General features: G+C 42.1%; 1 protein-coding gene across 6 annotated transcripts in view; it reads right to left on the bottom strand.

Annotated features, from left to right (window-relative positions):
* The window catches only part of LOC103481097 (myosin phosphatase Rho interacting protein), a 58,600-nt gene that overhangs the window by 1,654 nt on the left and 31,946 nt on the right, over window positions 1-25,000 (bottom strand). The window contains exons 6-25 of one of the 6 annotated variants that reach the window (XM_008436382.2): window positions 22,514-22,805; window positions 21,633-22,137; window positions 18,939-19,086; window positions 18,743-18,859; window positions 16,142-16,198; window positions 15,988-16,056; window positions 14,983-15,072; window positions 13,940-14,049; window positions 13,778-13,816; window positions 10,587-11,199; window positions 9,992-10,108; window positions 4,897-8,529; window positions 3,767-3,914; window positions 3,587-3,692; window positions 2,631-2,790; window positions 2,453-2,560; window positions 1,779-1,865; window positions 1,536-1,698; window positions 421-506; window positions 203-284 (exon numbers count right to left, since the gene is read on the bottom strand). In XM_008436382.2, coding sequence (XP_008434604.1) covers window positions 252-284; window positions 421-506; window positions 1,536-1,698; window positions 1,779-1,865; window positions 2,453-2,560; window positions 2,631-2,790; window positions 3,587-3,692; window positions 3,767-3,914; window positions 4,897-8,529; window positions 9,992-10,108; window positions 10,587-11,199; window positions 13,778-13,816; window positions 13,940-14,049; window positions 14,983-15,072; window positions 15,988-16,056; window positions 16,142-16,198; window positions 18,743-18,859; window positions 18,939-19,086; window positions 21,633-22,137; window positions 22,514-22,805 — 6,681 coding nt within the window. In that variant the 3' untranslated portion in view covers window positions 203-251. Of the gene's footprint in view, window positions 1-202; window positions 285-420; window positions 507-1,535; window positions 1,699-1,778; window positions 1,866-2,452; window positions 2,561-2,630; window positions 2,791-3,586; window positions 3,693-3,766; window positions 3,915-4,896; window positions 8,530-9,991; window positions 10,109-10,586; window positions 11,200-13,777; window positions 13,817-13,939; window positions 14,050-14,982; window positions 15,073-15,987; window positions 16,057-16,141; window positions 16,199-18,742; window positions 18,860-18,938; window positions 19,387-21,632; window positions 22,138-22,513; window positions 22,806-25,000 lie in introns of those variants that run through there. The other 5 variants (XM_008436380.2, XM_008436384.2, XM_008436385.2 and 2 more) reach the window with 5 other exon arrangements.

Here is a 25,000-nt window from a genome sequence, read left to right on the forward strand (position 1 = left end):
ATGAGTGTGTGGAAAGGAAATGAGTGTGAGGGAAGGAAATGAAGGTGAAGGAAGGAAATGAGTGTGAGGAAAGGAGATCAGGGTGAAGGAAGGAAATGAGTCTGAGGGAAGGAAATGTGGGTGAGGAAAGGACATGAGGGTGAAGGAAGGAAATAAGAAGAAGGAAGGACATGAGGTCAGTTGGGCTCATGCTAATACCTACAGCACATCTTTAGGCAGCAGCTGCAGGGGGAGATGACCCCAGCGGGGGGTCAGCTGTCCCATGACACCTGCTCAGTGACAGACTGATGGACAAAACAGACAAACTTACAGCAGCGACGCTAAAAACATCCAGACTTTAAGGTCTGGGAGCAAAAACACTGAAAAACACAGAAACGTCTAAACAGACAATATCAGCTTCTAAACAACAACATCACTGACCTTTGACCTTAGGCCTCGCAGCTGCTTGGGAGGTGTTGACTTTTCCTTTTTCATGAAATCTGGGTTACTTTTTGATTTCATGATGTCTAAAACACATTAAAACTGTGATTAGCCACAAATATCTCAGTTCATAACAATAAATTAGATATTTAATTATTTAGATGTTTATTAATAGTTACATTTTAATCATTTAACCTTCATCGATCAATTGTAACATTTATCAAATTAGAAATATAAACAAACATTTGTAGTATAAGAAAAACTATGGAAGGATTAAAACCCGTTAATGTTTACTAGTGGATTATATGTTTCATATTATCTATTAAATATTAATATACTAACAATGCTCAGATTTAAGGAATAAATTACAACATAATGAATGAGACAAAGTGGAAGAAGTAAATAAGTGTTAAATGTTGCAATTAATGAAACAGGAAGTGCTTTTATTTTGATATTTTCAGCCATTTTCAGCCTTGTAATGATAAAGTAGTTATTTTGTAATATTCTGAAAAAATGACCAATTGTATCCCATCAGAAACTTAAGCAGACATTTATAATTAAAAACAAATACGAGTAGCTTCTCTCTGTTTTGATATCCATTCCACTACATATTGAACTAAATTTTAACTATAATATAAAACCAAAACAAACATGCTAGCTTAGCGCTAACAGGAGAAATGGATCGTCGAGTTCAGCTGTAACGTAAAGAGAAATCCTACAACCGCTAAAATCTGACGGCACTCCATGTTTGTTTACATTTTGTGAAGAAGGAAGTGTCTTCTTCAGAGGTTTTTTATGTCGTTTCCTTCAGCGGTTCTGAGTAGAACCAGAACAGCGCCCCCACAGGTGAGGAGGGGAACAGGTTGCTCAACTGTTTAGACTTTGCAACGAACCACACCAGCTGAAAATGCTGCAGGTTTAGTTTCCAATTGAACCAAGACTACCAGACTTTCAAGTTGGAAAACGATCAAAGACTCAAGTCTCTGACCACGAGTCCAAGTTAAGCCTCAAGCTTTTTATTTATATTTTCACTTAAAAGCGCCTCGAGTCTCCATCTCTGGTCCAGACCAACTAAAACAGCTGCAGTTTGTCTTACTGGGAGTCAGGAAACAAACCGTATCCGGACGTAACGGCGTCGTCAACATTCCTCTCCCCCAGAGCTTCAGTGGCCATGAGCAGCTTCTCCTTCAGCTTGCTGATATCACAGTCGGCCTTCGCCTTCACGATGCTCAGCTCGGTGTAAATGTCCTTATATTTATCCGTGGCGTATTTCTTGTCCTGGCAGAGAAATCGGCTGCGGTTCAAACAAGGTGTTTACCAAGAAGTGAGCCGCCGGAAAGCGTTTTGGTTTCACTCACTCTCAGAGCAGACTGCAGCTCGTCCTTCAGAGAGTGGATTTCCTGCTTCAGGTACTGGATTTCCGACTCTTTTATCCGTAGCAGCACCTTTAAAGAGGAAAAGTTCTTAAGAAAATTGAAATTATGAAAACAAACAGATCAAAAGTTAAATCAGCTAATCTACCACAGCGATCACTTAATAATCGCAAAACGGACCGAGTGTCCTGTTCTTTGTATGGGAAATGTTTGATGTTGAATCCGGATGCCTTTAGCGGCGTTATTGTCAGTTGCTATGGCAACGAGTCTGGTGTAGCGAAGTCGACACAGAGAGAGAGAAAATAGAAGATCAATGACGGGTTTTAAGTTTTTCTGCATAATTTTTCCCTTTGCTGCGGATCACTGCGATAAATTATTAATGCCTTCATCTCCAGGTTTCATTTAGTTAACGGGGTTGTTTTATGGCCGCGACAAACTGGCGACCTGTCCAGGTGACCTGTCCAGGTGACCCCGCCTCTCGCCCGGAACGTTAGCTGGAGAGGCAGCAGCTCCTCCCGACCCCACTGAGGGACAAGGGTGTTAGAAAATGGATGGATTTATAGACGGCGAGGAAAAGAATCGTCCTTTTCTCCTCTAGCGTTGTGTGCAGGTGCTAAGTTTCCAGACGTAAACGGACAGATCTGCGCAGGTTGACTCACCTCCAGTTCGTAAACGTCTTTGCCGTGAGTCAGTGGAGACAGAGCCGTCTCCCCGCTGAAACATGAGCGCATGCGGGTGATTTCTGCAGTCAGCCTGTTGTTCAGCTCCTGCAGGACAGAAAACGGCGTTTGGACCAGCAGACGTGGACGTGTGTCTGGGTTTGAGCGGGCTGCTGACCTGGTTGTGAGCGTTTAGCTCCTGGTTCTCTCTCTGGCACTGCCGCAGGGCCTGCCTCTCCGCCTCCAGCGCCTGAGCCAGGTGAGCGTTCTCCAGACATTTCTGGGAGTATTGCTCGGATAAAACCTCCAGTTCTCTTTGGATGGACTGGAGCTCTTCCCTGGACAACCAGGCAGGACAGTTTTAACCTCAACTTCCTCCACATGCTTCTCCAAATACATTTTTAACACATGAACAAGCAAAGCAGAACATTTATGTGAAAACGACATTTATTTTAGGTTTTTAACTTAATATCCACATTTTCTTGGAAAATTTGTAAGCAATAATCAACAAAATTTACTGAAATAAATGCTTAAGGTACATCATTCTGAGTTCAATTAATCTTAATTTAGTAATTTCCGTAACTCTGTACACTGCAAAAACATAAAAATCTACCAAGTACTTTTGTTTTAGTTTCTACTGCAAATATTTTAATACATTTGAAATAAAACTTACAAGTAACTTTTCAGATTGTTTTAATAATAATTCCTTATATTGATGAAAAAGTTCTGGTTCTACTCAGATTATTTCACTCATAACAAGACATTTATTCCTTGTTATGAGTGAAATAATCTGCCAGTAGAACTAAAACTTGGTTGCTAGGTAACGGGACAGACTTAGCTGGGGTTGCTAGGTAACGGGACAGACTTAGCTGGGGTTGCTAGGTAACGGACCAGACTTAACTGGGGTTGCTAGGTAACAGCGCCAGAGGAACTAGAACCTTTTCATCAACATTAAGGAATTATTAAAACATGCTTCTATATCTTGCTGAAAAGTTACTTTTTAAAAAAATCTGTTTTGTCTCATTTCAGGTGAACTAAGTGACTTGGTAGTATTTTGTCTTTTTGCAGTGATTACATGGATTTACTACGATGCAGCTGTAAACCTGCAGTGCTAACTCAGGTACTGGGACGTACTCGTACTGCAGGCGGAGCTCGTCGATGTCCGAGTTCAGACCGCTCAGCTGGGAGCGCTGGTTCTTCTCCAGTTCCTCCTTGTGTGCGTTTTTCATCGCTTCAATAGCTACATCGAAGAAACGCGTTTAATATCCGTCCAGCTCAACACAAAATGAGCGTGTCCATTCGCTGACTTCTTACCAGCAATAGTAGCAGCGGTTTCTTCAGCCAGCAGTCGCTCTCGCTCCTCCATGAGTTTGGAAATCTCCCTCTGGTGCTGCCGCTGCAGGTCTTCCACCACCTTGTGGTGGGTTTCTTCCATTGCAGCAAAGCCTCGCTCGCACGTCGCCTAGGGAAAGAAAAGGCCCAGCAGTTTACGCCTCAGCCTGCTATACGTCGATGCGTTTCATCATCTGAGATGTGATTTATTTGTGGCTACGCATTAAGTGCGGCGTCTAGTTTGCATGCAGAAATTGGTGGCAGAAGGAAAGAAGATGATCTAAAGCTCAGCTACGTTAGTAGAGCAAGTTAAAGCAGTGAAGCTGTTGCCCAGAAGAGTTGAATTTTTACACAAAGACTACTTTATGCCATGTATGGATGTGGGAAATGGTATGACTTTTAATTAAAAATAAAAATGACAAACGTTTTTGTTTGATCCATCCAGTCAATCATAGATTTTCTCCTGGTTTCCTGTTAAAATCCTCTTTGTTTGGCTGCTTATTCAGCTTCCACAGGTTAGAAAACAAAACCTTTATAGTCTAATATCAACAAAATATTAACTTCTCCTTATGTTGGGAACCAATCCACCTTTCAGTCCAATTCATTTTACTTATTTAGCACCAATTCAAACAGACAGACGGGTCCAGTTCATATCCAATTTCCATTCAAATAAACCCAATAAATCAAAAGTCCAATTCAATTTATAACATAAAACAGTCAATTAAGTTGACAATGTAGGAAACAATTAACAGGATTTCATGGCTAAGATATTCTCCAGTTACAAGAAAGGAAAATAATAATAGAAACTATTATTTATAATAACTGCATGGTTTAAAGTGTATTCTAAGCATCTTTTTTTGCTATTTTCATCTGAACTTCTGACCTGGGAGAAATCATGTTTAGCGTTGGATCGTCTGAATGGAGCAGCCAGGATGGACTGAACCAGGAAGTCTAACTTCACGCTGCCTTGAGTCTGATGGAGGCTTTTAAAATAAAAATAAAAAAATCACACCATTTCCCAGTAACAGTAAAATAAATGTCACTATAAGCTCGCTAACCGTCTACTTCTCTCTGCTTTAAATATTTAATTTATGTAATGAAAGAAGAAAAACCTTAAGACTCTCAAAGTCTCTCTGGTATTTCTCTCTCAGGCTGGCCACATCCCCCTCCAGGTGCTTGTTCTCCAGCTCGTCCTTCATGCTATTCATCTGCGTCTCCAGCTCCTGGATTCGGTCCTTCAGAACCATCATGGAGTCCAGCTCCGACACGTTTGGCACATCCGCCCTCTTCCCCTCGTCTTCCTCTTCCATTCGAGACTCCACCTCTTCGCAGGGAGGCGAGTTCAGGACCTCAGGGTGTTTGTCAGCACTCTGAAAGCCTTCGACATACTGGGAATGTAACTTATCCAGCTCCTCTCTGTGAAGATGCTGCAGCTCGATGATCCGGTCCTTGAACTGCTCCTCCAGCTTCCTAACGTGACGGTTGTGACGCTCCTCCATGCTGTCGATGTCCGCCAGTAGAACCTCGAGCTTTCTCTGGCTGTCGGCGGCCGTCTCTATGAGCGCCAGCTCCGTAGAGGCCCGGCAACGCTCCGCTTGACTGAGCTCGCTTTGGCACTTCTCCTTCAGCTCTTCGGTCTCCTTCCGGAAACGATCCTCCAGCAGAGACACTCGCTCCTGCTGAAGGGTGAGCTGGTTCACGCGTTCGCTCAGCTCACTCTTCAGGGTTTCGTTCTCTCTCTGGAGAGCAATCATAGTTTGGGAGAAGTTCTCTTGCTCCTGCCGCAAAGAAGCCTCGTATTTTTCTTGGATTTCTACGACCTTGAATGAATGCTGCTGCACCAGAGCTTCCATATCCTGACTGGTCTGCCGACACATGTCCAGCTCCTGCTCGTGCGTGGCCCGCAGCCTGCATGCCACGTACGCCACCTGGGCCTGAATGAGGGCTTCTCGCATGCAAAGAGAGGCACTTGTGACATTATGGGATGTTTGGTGTCCTAGAACCGCCTGGATCATTTTGGACAGTGCAGGATGGCTTCCACTGCTTTCTATCTCCTCTGCGTACCTTTGCAGGATACCTGCTTGTCTTTGGAGTTCGTTAGCCAGGTATTCATGAGTGTTTTGAAAGGATTCAATAGCCTGACCGCCATACGGCATCACACTTGCCAAGTGTCTATCAACGACTTCCTCAGCCAAATCTCTAGCTTCTTCTACTTCAATCTGCTCCATGTAGGGAGCGAGTTCAGGGGGGCGAATGTCAGCCAGCTTCTGCTTGCTAATACCGAGGTCCTTTTTCACATCCTTGATCACAGATTTTAAATCAGGTGTTTTTGAAGCATCAATAATTGCTTTAAGAGCCGTTTCCCTTTGATTGAGCCTGAAGTGGGCATCAGCCAACTCCCTTTTGAGAAGTTTGAATTTCTCCTCATAGCAAAGTTTAATGTTTTCCATGGAGTAAGTGATTTCTGCTTTGAGGAAGGTGTTGACTGTGATGGTTTCAGCTTCGATCTCTTCGATTCCAGCAGCCTCAGATTTCTCAAGGTCCTTCCAGAATGTACTTTCCAACATCAGCTTCCTGGTCAAGACATCCGCGTAAACTATCGCCAAGCAATCCTGTTCACTTGTTTTGACATGCTCCAAGTCTTGCCATATCTCAACAAGAGCTTGCAACAGGTCGGACTTCGATGTTTGTATCAGCAAAGCCATTTTGTTCAAAACGGCGGCTTCGAAGGACAACGTTTTGGCAAAGAGGAGCAGGGACTCCTTGTCTACGGCCTCTGGGGTTTGAGCAACCGGTGACTGCTCGTCCAACGTCTTCTGACCTTGTCGGATGTGCAGAGAGGCACTAAATAAATCCCTCTCTATTTCTGAAAGCGACTGCAGTTGTAAATCAGTGGTACCATGGCAGCCACTGAGCATCGCCCTAACTTTCTCGCGCCCGTTTTCAACATACACCAAGGCGTTGCTATAATGCTCGAGAGCAGAACTACTCCTGGTCTCACTTTCAACACTCCTAATCTCCTCTGGGGAGCAAGGCACTCTTTCCGACACCTTTGGATCGGTATTGGAGACGTTTCCGGGTTCTACGGCCCGTTGAACGTCAAGATTCTGTGTGAGATTTCGCAGCTTATCCTCGGTGGTGAGCAGCTTTGTTTCCAGTGCGTGTATGATAGCAATGAACTTCTCTGGGTCACTAGTGTGCGAGAGTGCAATGTCAGAGATGTTTTTGTCAGCTGAACTTGTTTGACTGGCCTCTACAACTTCAGGATCAACATATTTTTGGCACTGAATACTTGAAAATCGGATCCTTGGTCTCTTTGCTTCAGATTCTTTATCATCAGAGGATCTCTCCGTCTTGGAAGAGTCACCTATGGACAGGTCTGTGCTTGACGACAAGGGAGATGATGTTTTAACTGCTCCAGTTTTGTCCTGGTCTGAGCGATGCTTCCTTTCCAAGCAAAGATCTGCGTAGCCCAGCTGCAGGGCAGTCAGGTGCTGCTCCAACTCTGCAATGCGGTCCTCTGCAACAACCAGTTTGGCTTGCAGATCTTCTTCAGCATCGCCAGGCTCAGTCTTACTGATGAGACTTTGACTCATTTGACAAAGAAGAACCTCTTTAAATTGTAGCTTCTGTTCAGTTTCCTCCAAGCTGCTGCCAAGCACCGTCATTTTGACCAGAGCCTCTTTAAGGTCTGCCTCTTTACGCACCATCAGCCTTTCATACATCTCTTTAGTCTGCTTGATCTCCTCTTCTTTGTCTCTGAGAAACTGGCTCATCTTCTGAAACTCCTGCGTGGCCCGCTCATATGAATGCTCCAGGGTGTAGTAATCTGCTTCCTCGGTTTCCAGACGACTGCGTAGCTTGTTCACTTCGCGGTCCGCCTCTGTGATCTGGTTGAGAAGCTCCTGGCAGCGGCAGGTCAGCTGGCCTTTCTCCTCCTCCAACCTTCGCACACTTTCCCTCAGCGTCTCCATCCTGTCCGTCTTCAGAGATAGCTGCTCCTGCAGCTTCAACATTTCCTCCTTGTGCTCCTTCCCACCTGACGCCCGCCTCCCTCTAAGCAAGGCCTCAACCTGTTGCTCAGCCTCCAACAACCTGTCTTCTACTTCCTTCTGTGCAGATTCGGCCTCCGCCAATCTTCTGCACAGGTTCTGCCTCTCTCTCTCATGTTTCTCTTGCATGATCCGCTGCTCGTTCCTCAACCGTTCCTCCTTTAGCGCCTGGCCCTCTTCTGTAGCGGCTAGCCTAGCCGCTACCTCCTGCAGCCTCTCTTGCAACCTCTGTATCTCTTTCACGTGATCTCGTTGCAGGGCCTGCTGGCGCTCCAGATGCCTGAGGGCCTGGTTCCTCTCCAACAGGCTTGCCTCAACTTCCCGGAGTCTTTCTTCGCTGTCCTTCAGCTGGGCTCGCAAGGTGGCCTCGTTGCGGGCAAATTCCTCCTCTTGTTCCTTTGAGCGCTCCTGTTCCAGTTTCAGCTCGTTGCGCATTCGAGCCACAGCTTGTTCGCTCGCTACGATTTCCGTCATTGCAGACGCAAGTTTGGTTTGCAGAGCCTGAATGTCGGTCTCATGGCGGTCTACGGCATCCTGAGCTTCGGTGTAGCTGCGCCTTAACGTCCGGATCTGCTGTTGAGCGAGATCCTGCTTGCGCTTTTGGGACTCCAGCTCGCCCTGCAAGTCTTGGTTGAGCTTGTGTAACTGTTGCCATGGCACTTTGCGCGGCGATGAGGAAGGCGGCGTTGCACTCTTGAAAAGATCATGAGACATTTTCATTAATGACATCGCCCGATCTCACCCACCATTTACAGAGAACCACATCTCAGGGATTAGCAGAGAAATAAGTTTTCTCCTTTCTCGCGAATATTCCTGTTTATTTGAAGTTTGTTTTTAGCAAGCTTCCACTGTGCTTTTTCAGGGTTCACTTGAAAAAAGAGAAAAACCTAAAAGAACTACATCCTTTCAGACTTAATGCTAACATAGAGTTTCTGAAAAAAACATGTTGCAGGAATAAAAGAGTGAAAAACATTAAGAAACATGCAGAAACCAAGCTGGGAGGCAACACATGCAGACAGAAGGAAAAAGCACAGCGCGAAGCTCACGGATCAGGACTCTTACCTTAAACTCAACAGATCAAATCAGTTATTTTCCCAGGAGATGTGAAACTCGATTAGGACAAGTTAGTGAAAACTCATGCTTCAAAAAGCACCACAACCATGCATTTCAGTTCGAGAGACTAAGCAACAACTCCCTTTAGTAGAATGGTTTTAAAAAATGTACACGTCTTTCACACAAAAACCTGTAACAAAAACGGTTTTTATTTTACTTTATGAGGTACAAAAAGCCTCACCAGGGATTCAACAACCGAAAGGTTTGTTAAAATGACATGTGGCCGGTTCACTGGGTTTGATAGGGTCAGTAAACCTAAAATAACTCACAACAGGAACCGAGTGAACGAGGAGGGTGTCACGTAAAAGCAACGTTTTTGAGCCAATTTCAAGGCATCTGTTACGCCTTTGTCTAAAGTCAAAACACTTTCAGTCACTTTTGACATGCATAGACTTTTTATAACAACTGCATATAACATGTACTTGATTTTTTTAAAGGTTTTATTGGCTCTAGTGGCCTTTATTTGATAGTTAATTGACAGGAAAGTTGGTAATGAGAGAAGGGAAAAGACATGCGGCAAAGGTCGCCAGGCCGGGAATCGAACCTGTAACGGCCGCGTCGAGGACTAAGGCCTCTATACATGGGTTGTGCTTAACCCCTGCACCACCACAGCACAACCCCAGTTACTTGATTTTGCTGTAAAATGTCAGTATGTGCCTGAGAAATAAGAAGACTGTGACTTTAAATAGATTAATTTTGTGTTTCAGCTGAGAAAAACACAGAAGGACCGAGTTCACATCCCTGAGGTGCTCCTGCATTCACTCCGAAGGAGCAAACGTTTTGAAGTAATTTCTGATACACAAGGCATTTTCATAACAACTGAAGAAGACTTGATAGTGTTATAAAGTGGAACTATGTGCCTGGAAAATACATAACAAGCCCCTTTAATAAAACCGTTTGCCAAATAAATACAGTTCTGAAAGAAAATGACTCCATTTACTCCCATAAATGAATGAAGACTGGACAAGTCCTGATGTTTTAAACCTGTAAATGTTTCTGACTGATGGCTGGTGAACAGCTGAAGCAGCTGCGTGTGACGTACCTGCAGGACGTATCCCTGCCTGGCGCTGTGCTCCCGGCCCAGAGCGTCCTCCAGCTGCTCCTTCAGCAGGCTGTTCTGCTCCTGTAGCCGGTCCAGCTCCTGCTGCTTCTGTCCCAACTGGAAGACAACAGTTATTCCTGCTCAACCAGCAGAACCAGCAGTTTCCATCGTAGTTTCTAATGGTTCCTAATTAACATTTTCAAGCAAAATGCCCAGATTTTAGAGTTAATAAGTTAAATAATGAACAGCTGTTCTAACATGCTAACATGTTCAGATTAACGTGTCAGGAAACAGTGGGAACTACAGCGCAGTGTCAGAGCCGGGCGAAGAAAAAGCATCTTAGAATAAAGTCATAATAACATGAGAATAAAGTGATGTCACAAGAAAAATGTTATTAAAAAATAAAGTCGTAATATAAGAATACAACTTATAAAGACTTTATTCTTGTGATTTTATGAGAATAAAGTCATAATATTACAAAACTTAAATCACAATATGAGAATAAAGTGATAATATTAACAGAATAAAGTTGTACAAGAACAAGTCATAATATTATGTCTTTGTTTTCATATTTTCGTCATATTTAAAGCCTCACCTCCTTGTCCAGCAGCGCCGCTAGCTCGTTAGCCGGCAGTTGCTCCGCGGTTCCTGCAGTCGTGGAAATCGGGACCTGCTTCTCCTCCCTCAGCGGCGTCGTCTCCACCTGATGCCACCGCTGTTCGATTTCCTGTCTGACGTCTGGAGCGACGCCGTCCGTCGCGTCGGCGGCCCTCGGCCTGATCGCCCTGTGGTCGACGTCCATTTTGCCCGGCTCCTCTGGGGACGGCTCGTCTTTCGCGTCGGCGGCGGGCGGAGCCGATACGGACGAGGTTTGAAGGGAGGAGGAAGACGCGGGCGAGGAGGCCAGAGAGGAGGCGGAGGAGGAGGGCGAGCAGGAGGAGGTGGTGGAGAACGCCGAGCTGATGTCGACCGTGTCCGCTCGCTCCTTCGCCGGCTTCTCCTTCTTCTCCACTTTGAATTCGGTCCAGTCAAAGGTTTTGGAGCGGCCCTCTCGCCGGCGCTCGCGGACTCCTTTCCTACGCGGCTCAGATGGGGAAGTGGCGGCGTTGCTGCCTGGCGACTGCTTGGAGTCGTCCGACTTGGGGTCAGAGGTCACCTGACAGGGCTCCAGCATCACATGGCTCTTTGTGTTTTCATCAGGGATGGATCTGGATCAACAAACAGTGAAGACAGATTTAATGGAGGAGAGTTTTAAACCTGCACCAGGTCAAACTGTCAAAATAAAATAAACACGACGGCGAATTAGAGGCTAATAGAGACAGGAGCAAATTTATGGGCTTTCCAGACAAAACAAGGAAATGGAAGAAAAATTTTAAATTTGCTGTAAAAAAACTCAGAAATTTTGTGATTAATCTCAGAAATTTGAGGAAAAAAGACCTGGAAATATCGAAGTTCCAAGAGTAGAAAATGTCTAGAAAACAGTTCGACATTGAGATTAATCTCAAAGTAAAAAAAAAAAAAAAAAAAAATCAAAATTTGAGCTTCAAAAGAAAAACTTTGCTAGATTAAACTCAAATTTTTTGAAAAGGTTTCTTTCTGCGTTTGTCTAAATTGTATCATTTTTGAATCCCATAAATTTAAAAAATTTTCTCAAATGTTTCCAAGATTTTCAAAATTTTAGATTTTTATTTAACGTATTTCTGACTTTTTAAACACAGAAATCTCTTGTTTTTCTTTCTTTTCTACAAAATTTCTTAGATTAATCTCAAAATTTCTGAGTTGATTTAGATTTATCGTCTCAGATTACTCTAAAAATGTCTGAGTTTTGTTGGAAATTTACTCCTTTTTCCACCTGCAGTGGCTCCAACACGCCGTCGTAAATCACAGCCTCTTCCAGCTGTGAGTTCAGAGTTTCTGCAGGTCCAACTGAGATTCAAGATTTTTTAAACTTTTTCGTAATCAGTTATGATTCCAGTCACCTAAACCAGAATCAGCAGCAAATATAATCCTTTATTTAAACCTTGAACTGATTTTATTGTTTCCTTTGTTCACATTGTTTAAACCAAACGTGTTAAAAGTATTTAAAAAATGCAAAATGCTGAAATTATCTGAGAAACTAAATTTTTGGGTTTTAACCCTTTGTCAGCCACAAACATAAAAACCAACAGACATAATGAAAATAAATCTATATCTAAAGGAAATTTAAGTTTAAATTCTCTGAAATTAATCAACTTTTCAGTTACAAATTGTATATATAACCATACATTTTTTACTACTTTATGTGGAATTACAGAAGAAAATTGTCTAAATTAAAATAAAAATATCCGCATGATAAGAATTTCTGCTTTGTTTACATCACCAGTAGCATAATGGCTGCTGGAATCTATGCAGTCGCCACATGCTTGCTCTTGTTTTTTTTGGTAAAAACAAAATGTTTCGTTTTGATTGTGTGACCTGCAGAAACCCTGAATCAGCACCGTAAACAGAGCCTAGTCAAAGTATCAGAAACATTTATAAGACAGACGAAGCGACGAAAGCAGCGCCGATAATCTGAGGAAAGCGTCAACGTAAACATCTAGAAGAGGAATGAGAGGAATCTGGTGGCGGGAAGAAGATAACAGATGTGCTGAAGTGAAACGAGACAGAATCCAGATCAGCACTTAAATGGGTCATTAAATGTGAGGTCAAAGGTCACATTTAATGACCTTTGACCTTGTTGCTCCAGGGTTGACAGCGGAGCAACAGGGTGTGAGTTTTCTATAGAGAGGCGACCTGGAGACAAACATACAAACTAAGAGATTTATTATTATTGTTATTACAAGAATAAAATTGTATTAAATGAGAATTAATATGCAAAGTTACCAGAATACAACCTCATTACGGTAATATCATGTGGTAATAAATGTGTTATTACCAGTATTGTCATACAACTTTGTTTAATCTCGTAGGATTTTCTCAAAACATTCTGACTTTTCTTGTATTATTACCAGTTTTGTTGTATTTTAATTACTATTCTGTTAATATTTTTACGTTATTCTGATATTTTTACAGATTAAAAGATTTATTCTGGTAATCCTACTTAATTATTAATATAATTTTTTTAATATTATGACAACTTTATTCTCCTAGTATGTCTATTCTTTTACTACTACGACATTTTTTCTCGTATTACTACAACTTTGTTCAAATGTTATACTTTTTTCTCATTATTACGGCTTTATTTTGTGTAAATAGTTATTCTGCTAATTTTATGACTTTACTGTTGTACAACTTTAATCTTGCAATATTATAATAAAAATCCTCATATTATCACTTTATTCTGTTTTTTTTTTTACCATATTATAAATGATGATTTTTTTTTTCTCAATATAAATTTTTTTTGTGTTATTCCAACTTTATTCTAGTAATATTTTTACTTTATTCTCATTAAGAATATTATTCTAGTATTATCATGACTTTAAGTCTCATATTACATTTATTCTGGTAATATTATGACTTTGTATCATACAAATTTATTCTTGTATTATAACGACTTTATTCTGGTGATATTATGACTTTATTCTTATTATTCATGTTTTTCCTGTACTGGCCCTAACGCTGCGTCATAAAGAACAGAGTGTTTCTGTAAATGTGATGCTGCAGTCAGATCTGTCTGTTTTCAGAGCTGTTTGCTCTGCAGCATCAGTTTTATTCTGGCCTCTGCTGAAGCACAACATGACTGAGTCACATGACCACAAGCACGCCGGGACGGACACTGCTGAGCGATTACATCACAAGCGCTCCAACCTGGGCTTCAGAACGGACAGTTTCAGAGAGATGTTTTTCCTGGAAGTGGGCAGGAAACACCGGAAGAAGGAAGAGAAAGAAGGGGAGAGCGGGTGAGGAGGGGCAGGAGGCGGCGTTTAGATAAATCAGGCGTCTGACGGAGTTGACCGGGCCGGGGATTACCGCGTGACGTCGGGGGCGACGGTGGGCCGGACGTTCTTCATGATGGCCTGGATCCAGTTGCGGCGGATCCCGGAGGTCATGGCGGACAGCGTGCAGGCGCCGTCCTTACACTGGGAGCGTTTCGTCAGAAAACACATTTCAGATGTAAAACACAAAAATAATCACATAAACTGCAAGAAACAGTAAAATTAGACCGTTTGAAAGCATTTCAGGCGGATTTGGAGACAAAATAAAAACAGATGAACTAAAGTTTCAGTTCACTATTATTATGTATTAATGTTATTAATGATGCCTTGTTACAGTATTCAGCCTTGTGCAGCAGGTACACAATGTTTTGTTTCACATAACACAACTTTGGTAATTATAACTAACCCAAAACAGGTAAAGTTAATTAACAGTAAGTAAAATATGTCTGTGTCTTTTATTAAGTTTATGAAAATATCCTTGATTTTTTGTGGAATTCTGACTTTTTTTTTGCCTGAGAATTCAGAATTTTTCTGAGAATTCTGAATTTTTCTCAGAATTCTGACATTTTCTGACTTTTGATCTCAGAAGAGTCTGAACCCTTAGAAAAAGTCAGAATTCTGTGAAAAAAAGTTTAATTCAAGCTGATTAAAATCAGATTTTCCATAAATTAAATCTTGAAAAACCAAAAATTCCATGAACCAATAAAACCGATTCGCCGCCCCGCCTCCTCCAGACTGACGCTACCAAACGGGCGACCATGTTGGTGTTTTTGCTCCACTGAATTATGATTAATCGGATTCCCTCTGGATGCTTTCCCTGCGGTTCCTCGTGTAAACAAAGACGGGTCTGGCTGCGCGGATTAAGAGAGGAAGAGGTGGCGACGGCTGCATCTAATTTAAAACCCACTGATGTCACAGAGAGGACAAACCAAAGTGCCAACCTCCATGTCAGACAATAAGCAGCGAGGAAGCCTGATACCAGAACCACGAGGAGTCTGGGGTTGTTTATAGACGGGCAGATTCATGTTCAGATTAACGACGCCGCATCAGCAACGACCGGAAAGCATCAACACTCACAAGGATCTGGAAGCCGTAGTTCCTCTGGACGGGAAACTCCTTGACGTCGTAACATGTGGAGAGGTCGATTTCGCCATCCAGCTCCGAGGCCTGAAAGAAAACGGGTCAGAATCAGGAGAGAATTAACACTTAAAGTGTCCTGTTCATTCTATAGCAGCTGCTGCCACATTTCCATTACAAACTAGTTCAAATCTTTGTCGATATTCTGCTAATGTTACCACTGCAGAGTTTCTATTAAATAAGAATTGAAATTAAAATCACACATGAACAAGTTTGATCATTAAAAACATGTTGCACCACTTCCTGTCGTCTTCTTCTTGGTTTCCACCAGTAGTAACATCTGGTTGGTGATGCGAAGGAAATGTTTCATTACAGTTTTATAAAATCAACCAAACTTACCTGGCCAAAACAAACACCTCATCCTAGCGTAAAAAACTTTACGTTTTTTCAAAATTGACGTTTTTCCATTAAGCAAATGTATTTTCAAAAAGTCGAATTGTGCAGCTATATGGTCAAAAGGAACACAGCTGTTGTTCCTTCAGTTTATATATCAAATGTGACTTAAAAGAAATTTGACTTCCTAATTTAACATCTTGAAATTGGGCCTCTGTCTCTTTAAGAAACTCCTGCTCTTTCTGAAGCTCCGCCTCCAGGAAGTCATCCCAACATGGCTCCTCTATTAACCCTTAAATGTTTTTACCAGCGCTGCTCTGAGCAGCAGCTCCTATAATGAGCTCAGCAGCTGTTTGCTAATTGCTGCTGGCTAGTCTGAAGGAGCCGAGAGGGGGAGGAGCTGCGGCTTGAAGGCGGGGCTAGGTCCACCCAGGTTTTTGGTTGCCATGGAGATTAAAGGATTTCTCAGACATGCATGAAAGAATCAAATCAACACTTTATGTTTGTTTTTGATGAGGGAAAAACATTGAAACACGATTAAAGCTAAAACAAAGTCAATTTTACATGACGCTGCCTCTTTAATTCAGCTTTAAAGAACAACAAACTCCTCACCTCCTCAGCGATCGAATCTTTGTAGAACCTCAGGTTCTGGTCCGTCAGCACAAACCAGTGTTTCTTCCACTAAAGAGAAAAATAAAAGTCGGTTACATTAAATCAGTCAAGCAGCAGCAGCAGAGATTTAATCCTGCTAATGAGTCAAAGTTACCACTCCGTCTTCATAAAGCTTCGTCATCCATCCTTTCTTAAAGTTCAGCAAATCCGGCTGCAGACAAAACAAATAGATAATAATAATAATATTTTTTATTTAATTAGAGATGCAGAAAAAAATCTATTATATAGAGAATCACAATTCCAAGTATTCAAAATGCTCCAAAATCTTTTTTGTTTGTTGCTAAATTATATTTTGAATAAGTCCTTGATAGTAACATTTTTTATTTAAGGAAAAAGTTTGTTTTTAAAATACATAATAAAACACTTTATTGATCCCCAGGCGGAAATTGATTATTTAACAAACTACTCCATCCATTATCAGTAAATACAAATGAGCAAAATAAAATTTATAAAGAATATTCACATTAAAGTGTGATATAAATATAAATAAATACATAAAATAAAATAGAAAGAAGCATGCACATAGAAATACGTACATTTACAATCCATAAATATAAAAATGAGTTTTTAAAATGTCATTTAAAAACACTCAGAGTTAGGCATTTAAAATTTTACATGTTTCATTTTTTATGAATGTGTTGATGTCTAAGTTATCAAATAAATCTGTAATTCATTTATGTCTGTGTTTTAAAAGAAACAAACATTTAAGTGAACTCAGCATGTTTTTTCTGTATCGTATCGGCCGATACTAAACCACCGATATCGGTATTGGAAGTGAAAAAGTGAATCGGTTCGTCCGTAAATAATCCCACTGAAATACATTTTTTAACCAATATTTATAAGACGGCGCACAGAAGGATAATTAGTTATATTTTCTGACAGTCATCAGGTCGTTATAAGTAGGAAATTTTAAAATCACATATTGATTTGAAAATAGATAAAAATCTACATTTTTTTCTTTTCTTTAATTTTTTTGAGTGTTTGATTCATATTGAACATAAAGGGCGTAAAAATAAATAACATCTGAAACTGTTTGCTACACGTTCCTGCAGTTTCTGCAGAGGAACGTCAGACAGAAAGCCTGATAATCTTTAGGGCAGATAAAGTTGTGAAGCTCGTTAAGTTCGGAAGCGGAGCCTCGACTGTAGACTGACTGGCGGGACCTGGACCGTCCCTGTGAAACACAAACTGCTGCCTTGGAGCAACCGGCGGGCCGTTTATGGACGCCAAACTCAGAACATTCGCCTAGAAATGAGCCGTGGGATCGGCGGCGGTACCTTGTTTTGGTTGAGTTTCATCCGGTGAGGAGTCACCGCCTGGCACAGAGTCATTCTGATCGCCTTTAACTCATATGTTGACAACCTGTTTCTGTCTCTGCCACGCAACTCTGCCTGCTTCTGAGCTGGTTATTTATAATCGGCAGCAGTGGCGGCAGTGGTGTATGTAGACGTGTGCATGGGGGGTGCGGGGGGTTTGGCAGCTGCAGCCGGGACACAGAAATCAGCCACACGCTGACTGGATTACCCCGAAACAGACCGCAGAGTCAGACTGGGAGTCACCGATGCAGATTTCAGCAGATTCACCGCACAAACACAAAATATTAACAAGTAGTTTTGTTCTGGTTTCCAGTGCGAATATCTTAGTGAGCTTAAAATACGACAAAACTAACTTACAACTAACTTTTCAGCAAGATATAGGGGCTTGTTTTGATTAAATAGTTCCTTAATATTGGTGAGAAACTTTCAGTTTTACTGGCGCCGTTACCTAGCAACGCCAGCCCGGCCGTTACCTAGCAACGTCAGCCCGGCCCAGCCGTTACCTAGCAACCAAGTTCTAGCTCCACTGGCAGATTATTTCACTTATAAGACATTTTTTCCCATGTTATAAGAGCAATAATAAACCAGAGAAACCTGAGCATTCCTATCAATATTAAGAAATTATTGACTTAGACAAGCTTCTATATCTTGTAAGTTAGTTTTGTACAAAGATATCTGCAATAGAAACTGTACAAAAATACTTGGTAAAATGTTGTGTGACTGCAGTGCTGATAGCTGCAGAAATGCTGTTTTTAATTTTGTTTCCAGGATTTATAGTCAGGATTTTTTTTTACCCCTCTTACTCTTTTTTTATGAACCCTTGAGATGGATGGATGGATGGATGGATGGATGGATGGATGGATGGATGGATGGATGGATGGATGGATGGACAATTGGGTGGATGGATGGATGGATGGATGGATGGACAATTGGGTGGATGGATGGATGGATGGACGGATGGATGGATGGATGGATGGATGGATGGACGGATGGATGGACAATTGGGTGGATGGGTGGATGGATGGATGGATGGATGGATGGATGGATGGATGGACGGATGGGTGGACGGATGGATGGACAATTGGGTGGATGGATGGATGGATGGGTGGACGGATGGATGGACGGATGGATGGATGGATGGATGGGTGGACGGATGGATGGATGGATGGATGGGTGGACAGATGGATGGATGGATGGATGGGTGGACGGATGGATGGATGGATGGATGGACAATTGGGTGGATGGATGGATGGACGGATGGGTGGACGGATGGATGGATGGACGGATGGATGGATGGATGGATGGATGGATGGATGGATGGATGGATGGATGAATGGACAGACGGATGTTCAGCTGGTGGTTTTAGTCGCCACACTGACCGTCATTGAAGATTCTGAGGCTTTGCGGTCCAGAGACTTTGCTCGTCTTGAGTTGAGGAAGTTGGAGCCGGAGACGTCCGGCGCCAGGCGGTCCTTCCCCGTGTCCAGTGACATCTCCTAAAATCACAAACCCATCAGAAACCGAAGGCGTCCGGCTTCACTTCAGCACTAATTAACCATCAGGACAGCGGCGTACGTGTTTCCCATCCAGACAGCGTCTCTCGCTCCGGCTTTGTCTCTGGGTCGCCGTCGTGTTAGCCGAGGTGTCATGGCCGCCGCTGCTGCTTGTGTCCATACGCTCCACTGATTGGTTCTCCTCAAACCGGCCGATGATCTGAGATCTCCTACAAAAACAAACAAAAAAACGCACCGCTCAGTCATTTCTTCAAAAACTATGGAGCCCCCTAGTGGACATGGGGAATTATTTTCTTTACATTGCCTCACAATTAGTAAGTACACCCTGGTCTATTATAGAATAGAATAGAATAGAATAGAATAGAATAGAATATACTTTATTGATCCTCACTGGGAAATTGCTTATTTGTTGACAAGCTCGTCCCATCCAAGGTGCTAATTATTAGTAAATAGAAATATAACCACAAGCAATACAAAATTTCTAAAAATATATATACAAGTGTGAGATTATAAGTATTTAAATATGATTAAATATTAAATAAATTAAATAACACCAATAAACAGTATAATGTGTTAAGAGATAAACTGCACATTTAAAGCCTTCTACATTTTTTCTACATTCTTAACTCTTTGTTGAAAATTAATCTAACTTTGTGTTCATGTTTGTGAAAGGTTAAGATGGGATTGCACATAAAACTGTCCTTGCATATAAACATGAAAACGATAGAAATCCCCCCCGTGTCCTCTAGGGGGCTCCATAAAAAACAGATGAAAGCCAATAGAAATAAAAACACAGAACGCCAAAAATATCCACAATATGAGAGTTTTGATGAGTTAAAACCAGACTTAAGGAAAACTTTCAATGTTTTTCAGTATTAATGTCCTTTTCTTGTTGAATAACGGTAATAATGCCACAAAGACGCACCTACAGCTGAACAGTGGTGTTAAATGATGAAAGAGGAAATAATTATTCCAAGAATACATATTGCTGAGGCAGCAGCAATGAAAACAGTCAACGTTACCTGAAGGCACTGCAACTCGTAAGAGCAAATGTCTTAGAAATGAGTAACTCAATCTGGAGAGGTTAAACTGAATGTACAAAGGAAATGAGGTGAAACGGTGCGAGTGTGCGCTCCCAGCTGGTGCAGAGATGAAATGAGAGAAAGCAGGAATCAGCGGTGACCAGCAGGGGGCAGCAGGGGGTGGAGGGGTTGGCTGGGCTTTAGCTCTGAGAAGCTCGGTTCACAAGCCCTGGAAAAGATCGAAACAACAAAAGAAACTAGCAAGGCGGCAGGAGCAAAAAGGTAGAAAGCACCAGAAAATGAGCATCTATCTCCCCAGAACCGAACCCAGTGGAGCGCGACGGCAGGAAGCAGGAGCAAACAGAGTAAAGACACAGAGTGGCGCTAAACTACTGGAAAGCTGAATGTTTAAAGCATGGCAGGAAGTAGTTATATATCAGTGGTGGGCGCTGCTAATGCGCTAACAGCAGAGCTAATTTTTTAGTTAGCACTTTAGCTTACTTTGGAAATGTTTAGCGCACCTAAATTTTTATTTTCAAATGTTCAATTAGTTTATTATTTCTTTATATTCATGCTTTTATTTTGAAGTCTGTTTAGGCAGCAGGTCACCTTTTCAGTGCTGCTGAAAGTTACGTTTAAGTCAGTTTGGCACTAGAACAAAGATTTATAGGAAGATTTTGATTTTGTAGTGTGATGGAAAAGAAAATTTTATAAAAAATGTGATTATGTGAAATTCAATTTAATTGTTTTTCCTCCATATCCCCCAACTGTTTAAAGTCCCTCTTGCGCCCTCTAGAGGATGGGAGCCTCAGAGTTAGCAGTGCCCACCACTGCTATATACAGTCTAAAGCTCTTAATATTCAGGTTAATAAATCTCCTGCAGCTAAATGCATTTCAACAGTTGCTGCGTTTCCACTGACCACATCTCTGACATTTAAAAAATAAATTAATTTAATAAAAATATGCTAAACTTAATTCTCTGCTAAAACGTTTTGGCCCCAGAATGAGGCGGGTTTTTTTCTTCACTTTCTCAAATTGGTTTATTTTGCAGTTAGATCTGTCACGTAACAAATTGTCCCAGAAGTTATTGTGATAAACGATAATATTGTTATTTTGAGACCATTTTCTAGTAATTCAACAGCACATTTTCAAAGATAAATGAACTTTAAATTCTAACAAACATTTAACAATGGAGCTGGAAGACATGTTAAATATCCAAAATAAAGAAAAAAACAACAGAAACAACTAATAAAATTAATTATAATTCTCTGTGAACAAAACTGTCCTTCAAAAAAATAAGCCAGTTGAGACCAAAACACCAGAATGAAAACTTTAATCCAGATGTTGGTAGAAAAACAATTACTGAGTTTGTTTTAATTTATCGTGTGATTTATTGATTAATTGATTATTGCTGCATGTCGCCACTGGAGCCAAGAAGAAGAAGACGACAGGAAGTGGTTGCAGGATGTTTTTTAATGTCTTATTGCGTGAATAAAACTTATTCAGGTTTGATTCTAATCATGTTTAACGGAAAAACCTCGAATGTGAAATTGTGATTTTTTTTGACAATAGCAGAAAGTTTTGTACTGAAAACGCAGCTTGTGATAAAATCTACTTTATTTCTAAGGCACCTTTCAGGCAGAGATAATTCAAAGTGTTTGCACAAGGAGTTAAAAACAAACATAGAATAATAAAAACACCGATCAGAGTAACAGGAGGAGGTTTATTCTCACCGGCGCTCCTCCCCAAACAGCCGCACCACCTCCTCCCTGCCGGGGCTGCGGGTCCGCTCCCGCAGCTCCTGCCGCCTCTTCTCGGAGCGGAAGGCCTCCTTGTAGCTCAGGATGCGAGCGCGGGGAACGTCGGACAGCGCTGTGTACTCCCTGCCGGACCGGCCGACCCGCCCGGCGCCGCGCGCCGTTCCTCCGGCCCGGCCGCACGCCTCCCAGGTGGGCGACGCCCGGCTGCTGGGCTCGGAGTCCAGGGAGCTCTGGGAGGAGCTGATGGTGGAGTAGCTCGGGGAAACCAGAGCTTTAGGGGAGGGGAGCGGGTCCGGGGAGCGATGGGGCGCGGGAAGGTCCGGTTCGTACCTGGAAGCTCCTATAGAGGAGGAGGACGGCGAGGAGGAGAGGGGCAGGTGCTGAGGAGGCGCCGGGTTCGGCTCCGACTTGGTCTTCTCCAGGGAAAAGTATCCGCTCTCCACTCGGACTTTCCGGCCTGAGCCGCCGGCGCCGCCGTCTGAAACGCAGGAACACGTCAAGTCAAACATCCTGTCTGCAAACGGCAGGAAATACGTTTTATTTCATGAGTTCACTGGGATTTCATCACAAAGTAAAGATCATCCAGAATGACCTTTAATCAGGAATTAAAGAGGAAAGAAAAACTAAGCATGATGTAAAACTTTATTACAATCAGAAACCTGGAAAGTTTGTGGTGGAAACATGAGAAAGTCTGGAATATTTCAGCACTTTTTCCAGGCTCCGTTTCATTACACGTCGGTGTTTTCGGTCGTTCCAATAAGATCGTCCAGGTTGGTCACAGGAACCTGAAGATGCTCACAGCCCTGCAGGTGAGAACCACCTGATGTGATCTGGTAACCTGGCGGTTTCCTCACCGTCTCGCGTGGCGACGGTGGCGTCCGGCTGGCTCTGGCCCAGCTGGCTGAGGCAGGACGCGCTGCGGCTGCAGGGGATGGCGGCGCGGCTCCAGCGGCTCTGCTCCTGCCACAGGGTGGCGCGGCTGGCGGGGACCTGCTCGGCGTCGGCCATGCTGCCGGGGAGGCAGGGGATGCTGCCGCCGCCGCCGCTGGTCACCGTGACCTTGGCTGGGCCCGGCTCCTGGGGCGCAGGGCGAGGCGGGGGGCACAGAGGGGAGAGGGTACAACGGGAGGAAAGGTCACAGATCGACTACAAGAGGAGCGCACAGGAACAAAGGAAGACGTGGAAAAGTTACATTTTCATTTTAATTACGCACGTCTTGCAAAGCTTGCAAGGTGAAGTTAGCAGTAAGGCTGGGCGATCAATAAGTCTTATTGATCAATCAGTTGGTTTTTGGATCGTCTTTCATCAATACGCTCAGAGTGATGTCATCGCGCTGAGACCGGCCATCTTGTTTTACAGCTTCTGTTTATTTGAACTTTGAGTTCAGATCAACTTTATGACGAAATATTAGGACAAGGCTTCGTTTTTTTTTCCCTCTGAATTATGAGGAAAATCTCAGAGCATTACATGAAAACTGTTGTACAATAATGAAGTCACAAAATAGGACAACAAAGTTTTAATTTTACCAGAAAAGTTTCTAATATTAGGAGAATAAATTAGTAATTTTATTAGAACTTCTGCAAGGAAAACAACGAGGAATGCTGAAGTTAAACTCTGGGGTCTGTTTTACTTATAAGAGATTAGCATCAAAATTATCAGTAGCAGGACTTTGACACAAATCTGAGCAGATGAAGTAAAAACACATAGGTGCTTGAAGCCTTTTTCTCATTAAAATCGCATTTTATCACATTTTTAAGATGTAAAATTGTGTTTTTATTATAGACTGGCCCTGATTAACTCTCTGCATAACATACAAAAGGAATGACTGAAGTAATTTTCTGTCATTTGTGAATTTTTTTATAGAAAAGAAAATTGGAGATGAGGTCTGGCATGAACATAATCTGGGATTTTATTTTGAATCCACATCGCCCAGCCCTGCCTGCCAGTGACGAAGCAAAGAGAAACAATCAACAGGAGCTCGATCACAGCAAACAGACCTGAAATTCTGCTGGAAACACAGAAGTAAAACATTTTGCAGGAATATTACAGCATTTTCAGTGATCAGCAGGTCCATCAAACTGTTGCAGGAGGAAAATTTAAAGCGAAGAAATCATCGACTTTCTTAGAAATCCAACATGCTGCTGTGCCAAAATGACTGGGTTTGCACCAGAATCAGGGATTGTAGTGATTATCTGCAGGAAGCAGCAGAGCAGACGGTTTGATCGGGCCGAAACTCACGGAGTCTCCGTTCATGTCTTCAGTGGAAAAACACTGGAGGAGCGAAACGCCGTCCTGCCAATCACACAAGCTCTCCACGTCAGATCGTTACGACGCAGGCAGGAAAGTAAATGTTCATTTAATGAGACAAAAGGTTGGAAAGCGGAACTGAAACCGAAACGCATCTTTTCCTTTTTCCAGTCAGAGCAGGAAAAAAGCAAAGTTTGAGAACATTTTCAACAGATCTAAACGTGTGACTGATAATTCGTCTGAACATTTCCGAGTTTGTTCTACTCAGAAATTTTTATATTTTTTGGAAAAAATTTTGGAGAAGGATCCTAACATTTTTTTCTAGTCAATTTTTGTTTTTTAAAAATAAATAAATTCCATATTTTTTCAAGAAAATTTCTGAGATTAATCCCAAAATTTCAGGTTTTTTCTAGCAAATTTTCAACTTTTCACTCAGTAATTTCCATGTTTTTGTATAGAAAATTTCTGTTATTAAATGCAAAATTTCAGTTTTTCAAACTCAAAAATGTTCATATTTTTAAATATTTTTTTTAGATTCATTTCATAATGTCTGAGTTTTTTCCAACTCTTCAAACGCTGAAATTTCCATGTTTTTTCTAAAGGATTTCTGAGAGTAATCCCAAAAGTTCAGATATTTTTCCAGCAGATTTTTTACAGTAGTTATAACCGAGGCAGTAAAAATATTTAGAAACTGTTTATTTAATTTAAAAGGTTGAAAGTGGAGTGCAAACTGAAATGTTTTCCAGTCAGAGCAGACGTTAGCCCTCAGGTCGACATGCTGCTGATTATTTTCAACAGCGCTAAGCACGAGTCGCTGCAAACATACATAAACACGGGAGGGAAGCCCTGAGTGGAAAAGTGGTGTTGACACAGAGAGGTGTGGAAAATATAAACCTCGGCTCAGAGCTAAATATCCACCAGCGACTGTCTGTCATTTCATCGAAGGAGACGATGACAGAAACTGACGGCAGACGAGCGGTGGAGCCCGTTTAGATGCCGCTAACCCTAATTATAGTTTCATAATGGTGCAAAAAACAACATAAATCAAACATCAGCCAAGTTTATAAACGAGTTTGTAGATTAAAAGTCAGAGA

The sequence above is a fragment of the Poecilia reticulata genome, linkage group LG19 (genome assembly GCF_000633615.1).
Source record: "Poecilia reticulata strain Guanapo linkage group LG19, Guppy_female_1.0+MT, whole genome shotgun sequence".
Lineage (NCBI taxonomy): Eukaryota > Metazoa > Chordata > Actinopteri > Cyprinodontiformes > Poeciliidae > Poecilia > Poecilia reticulata.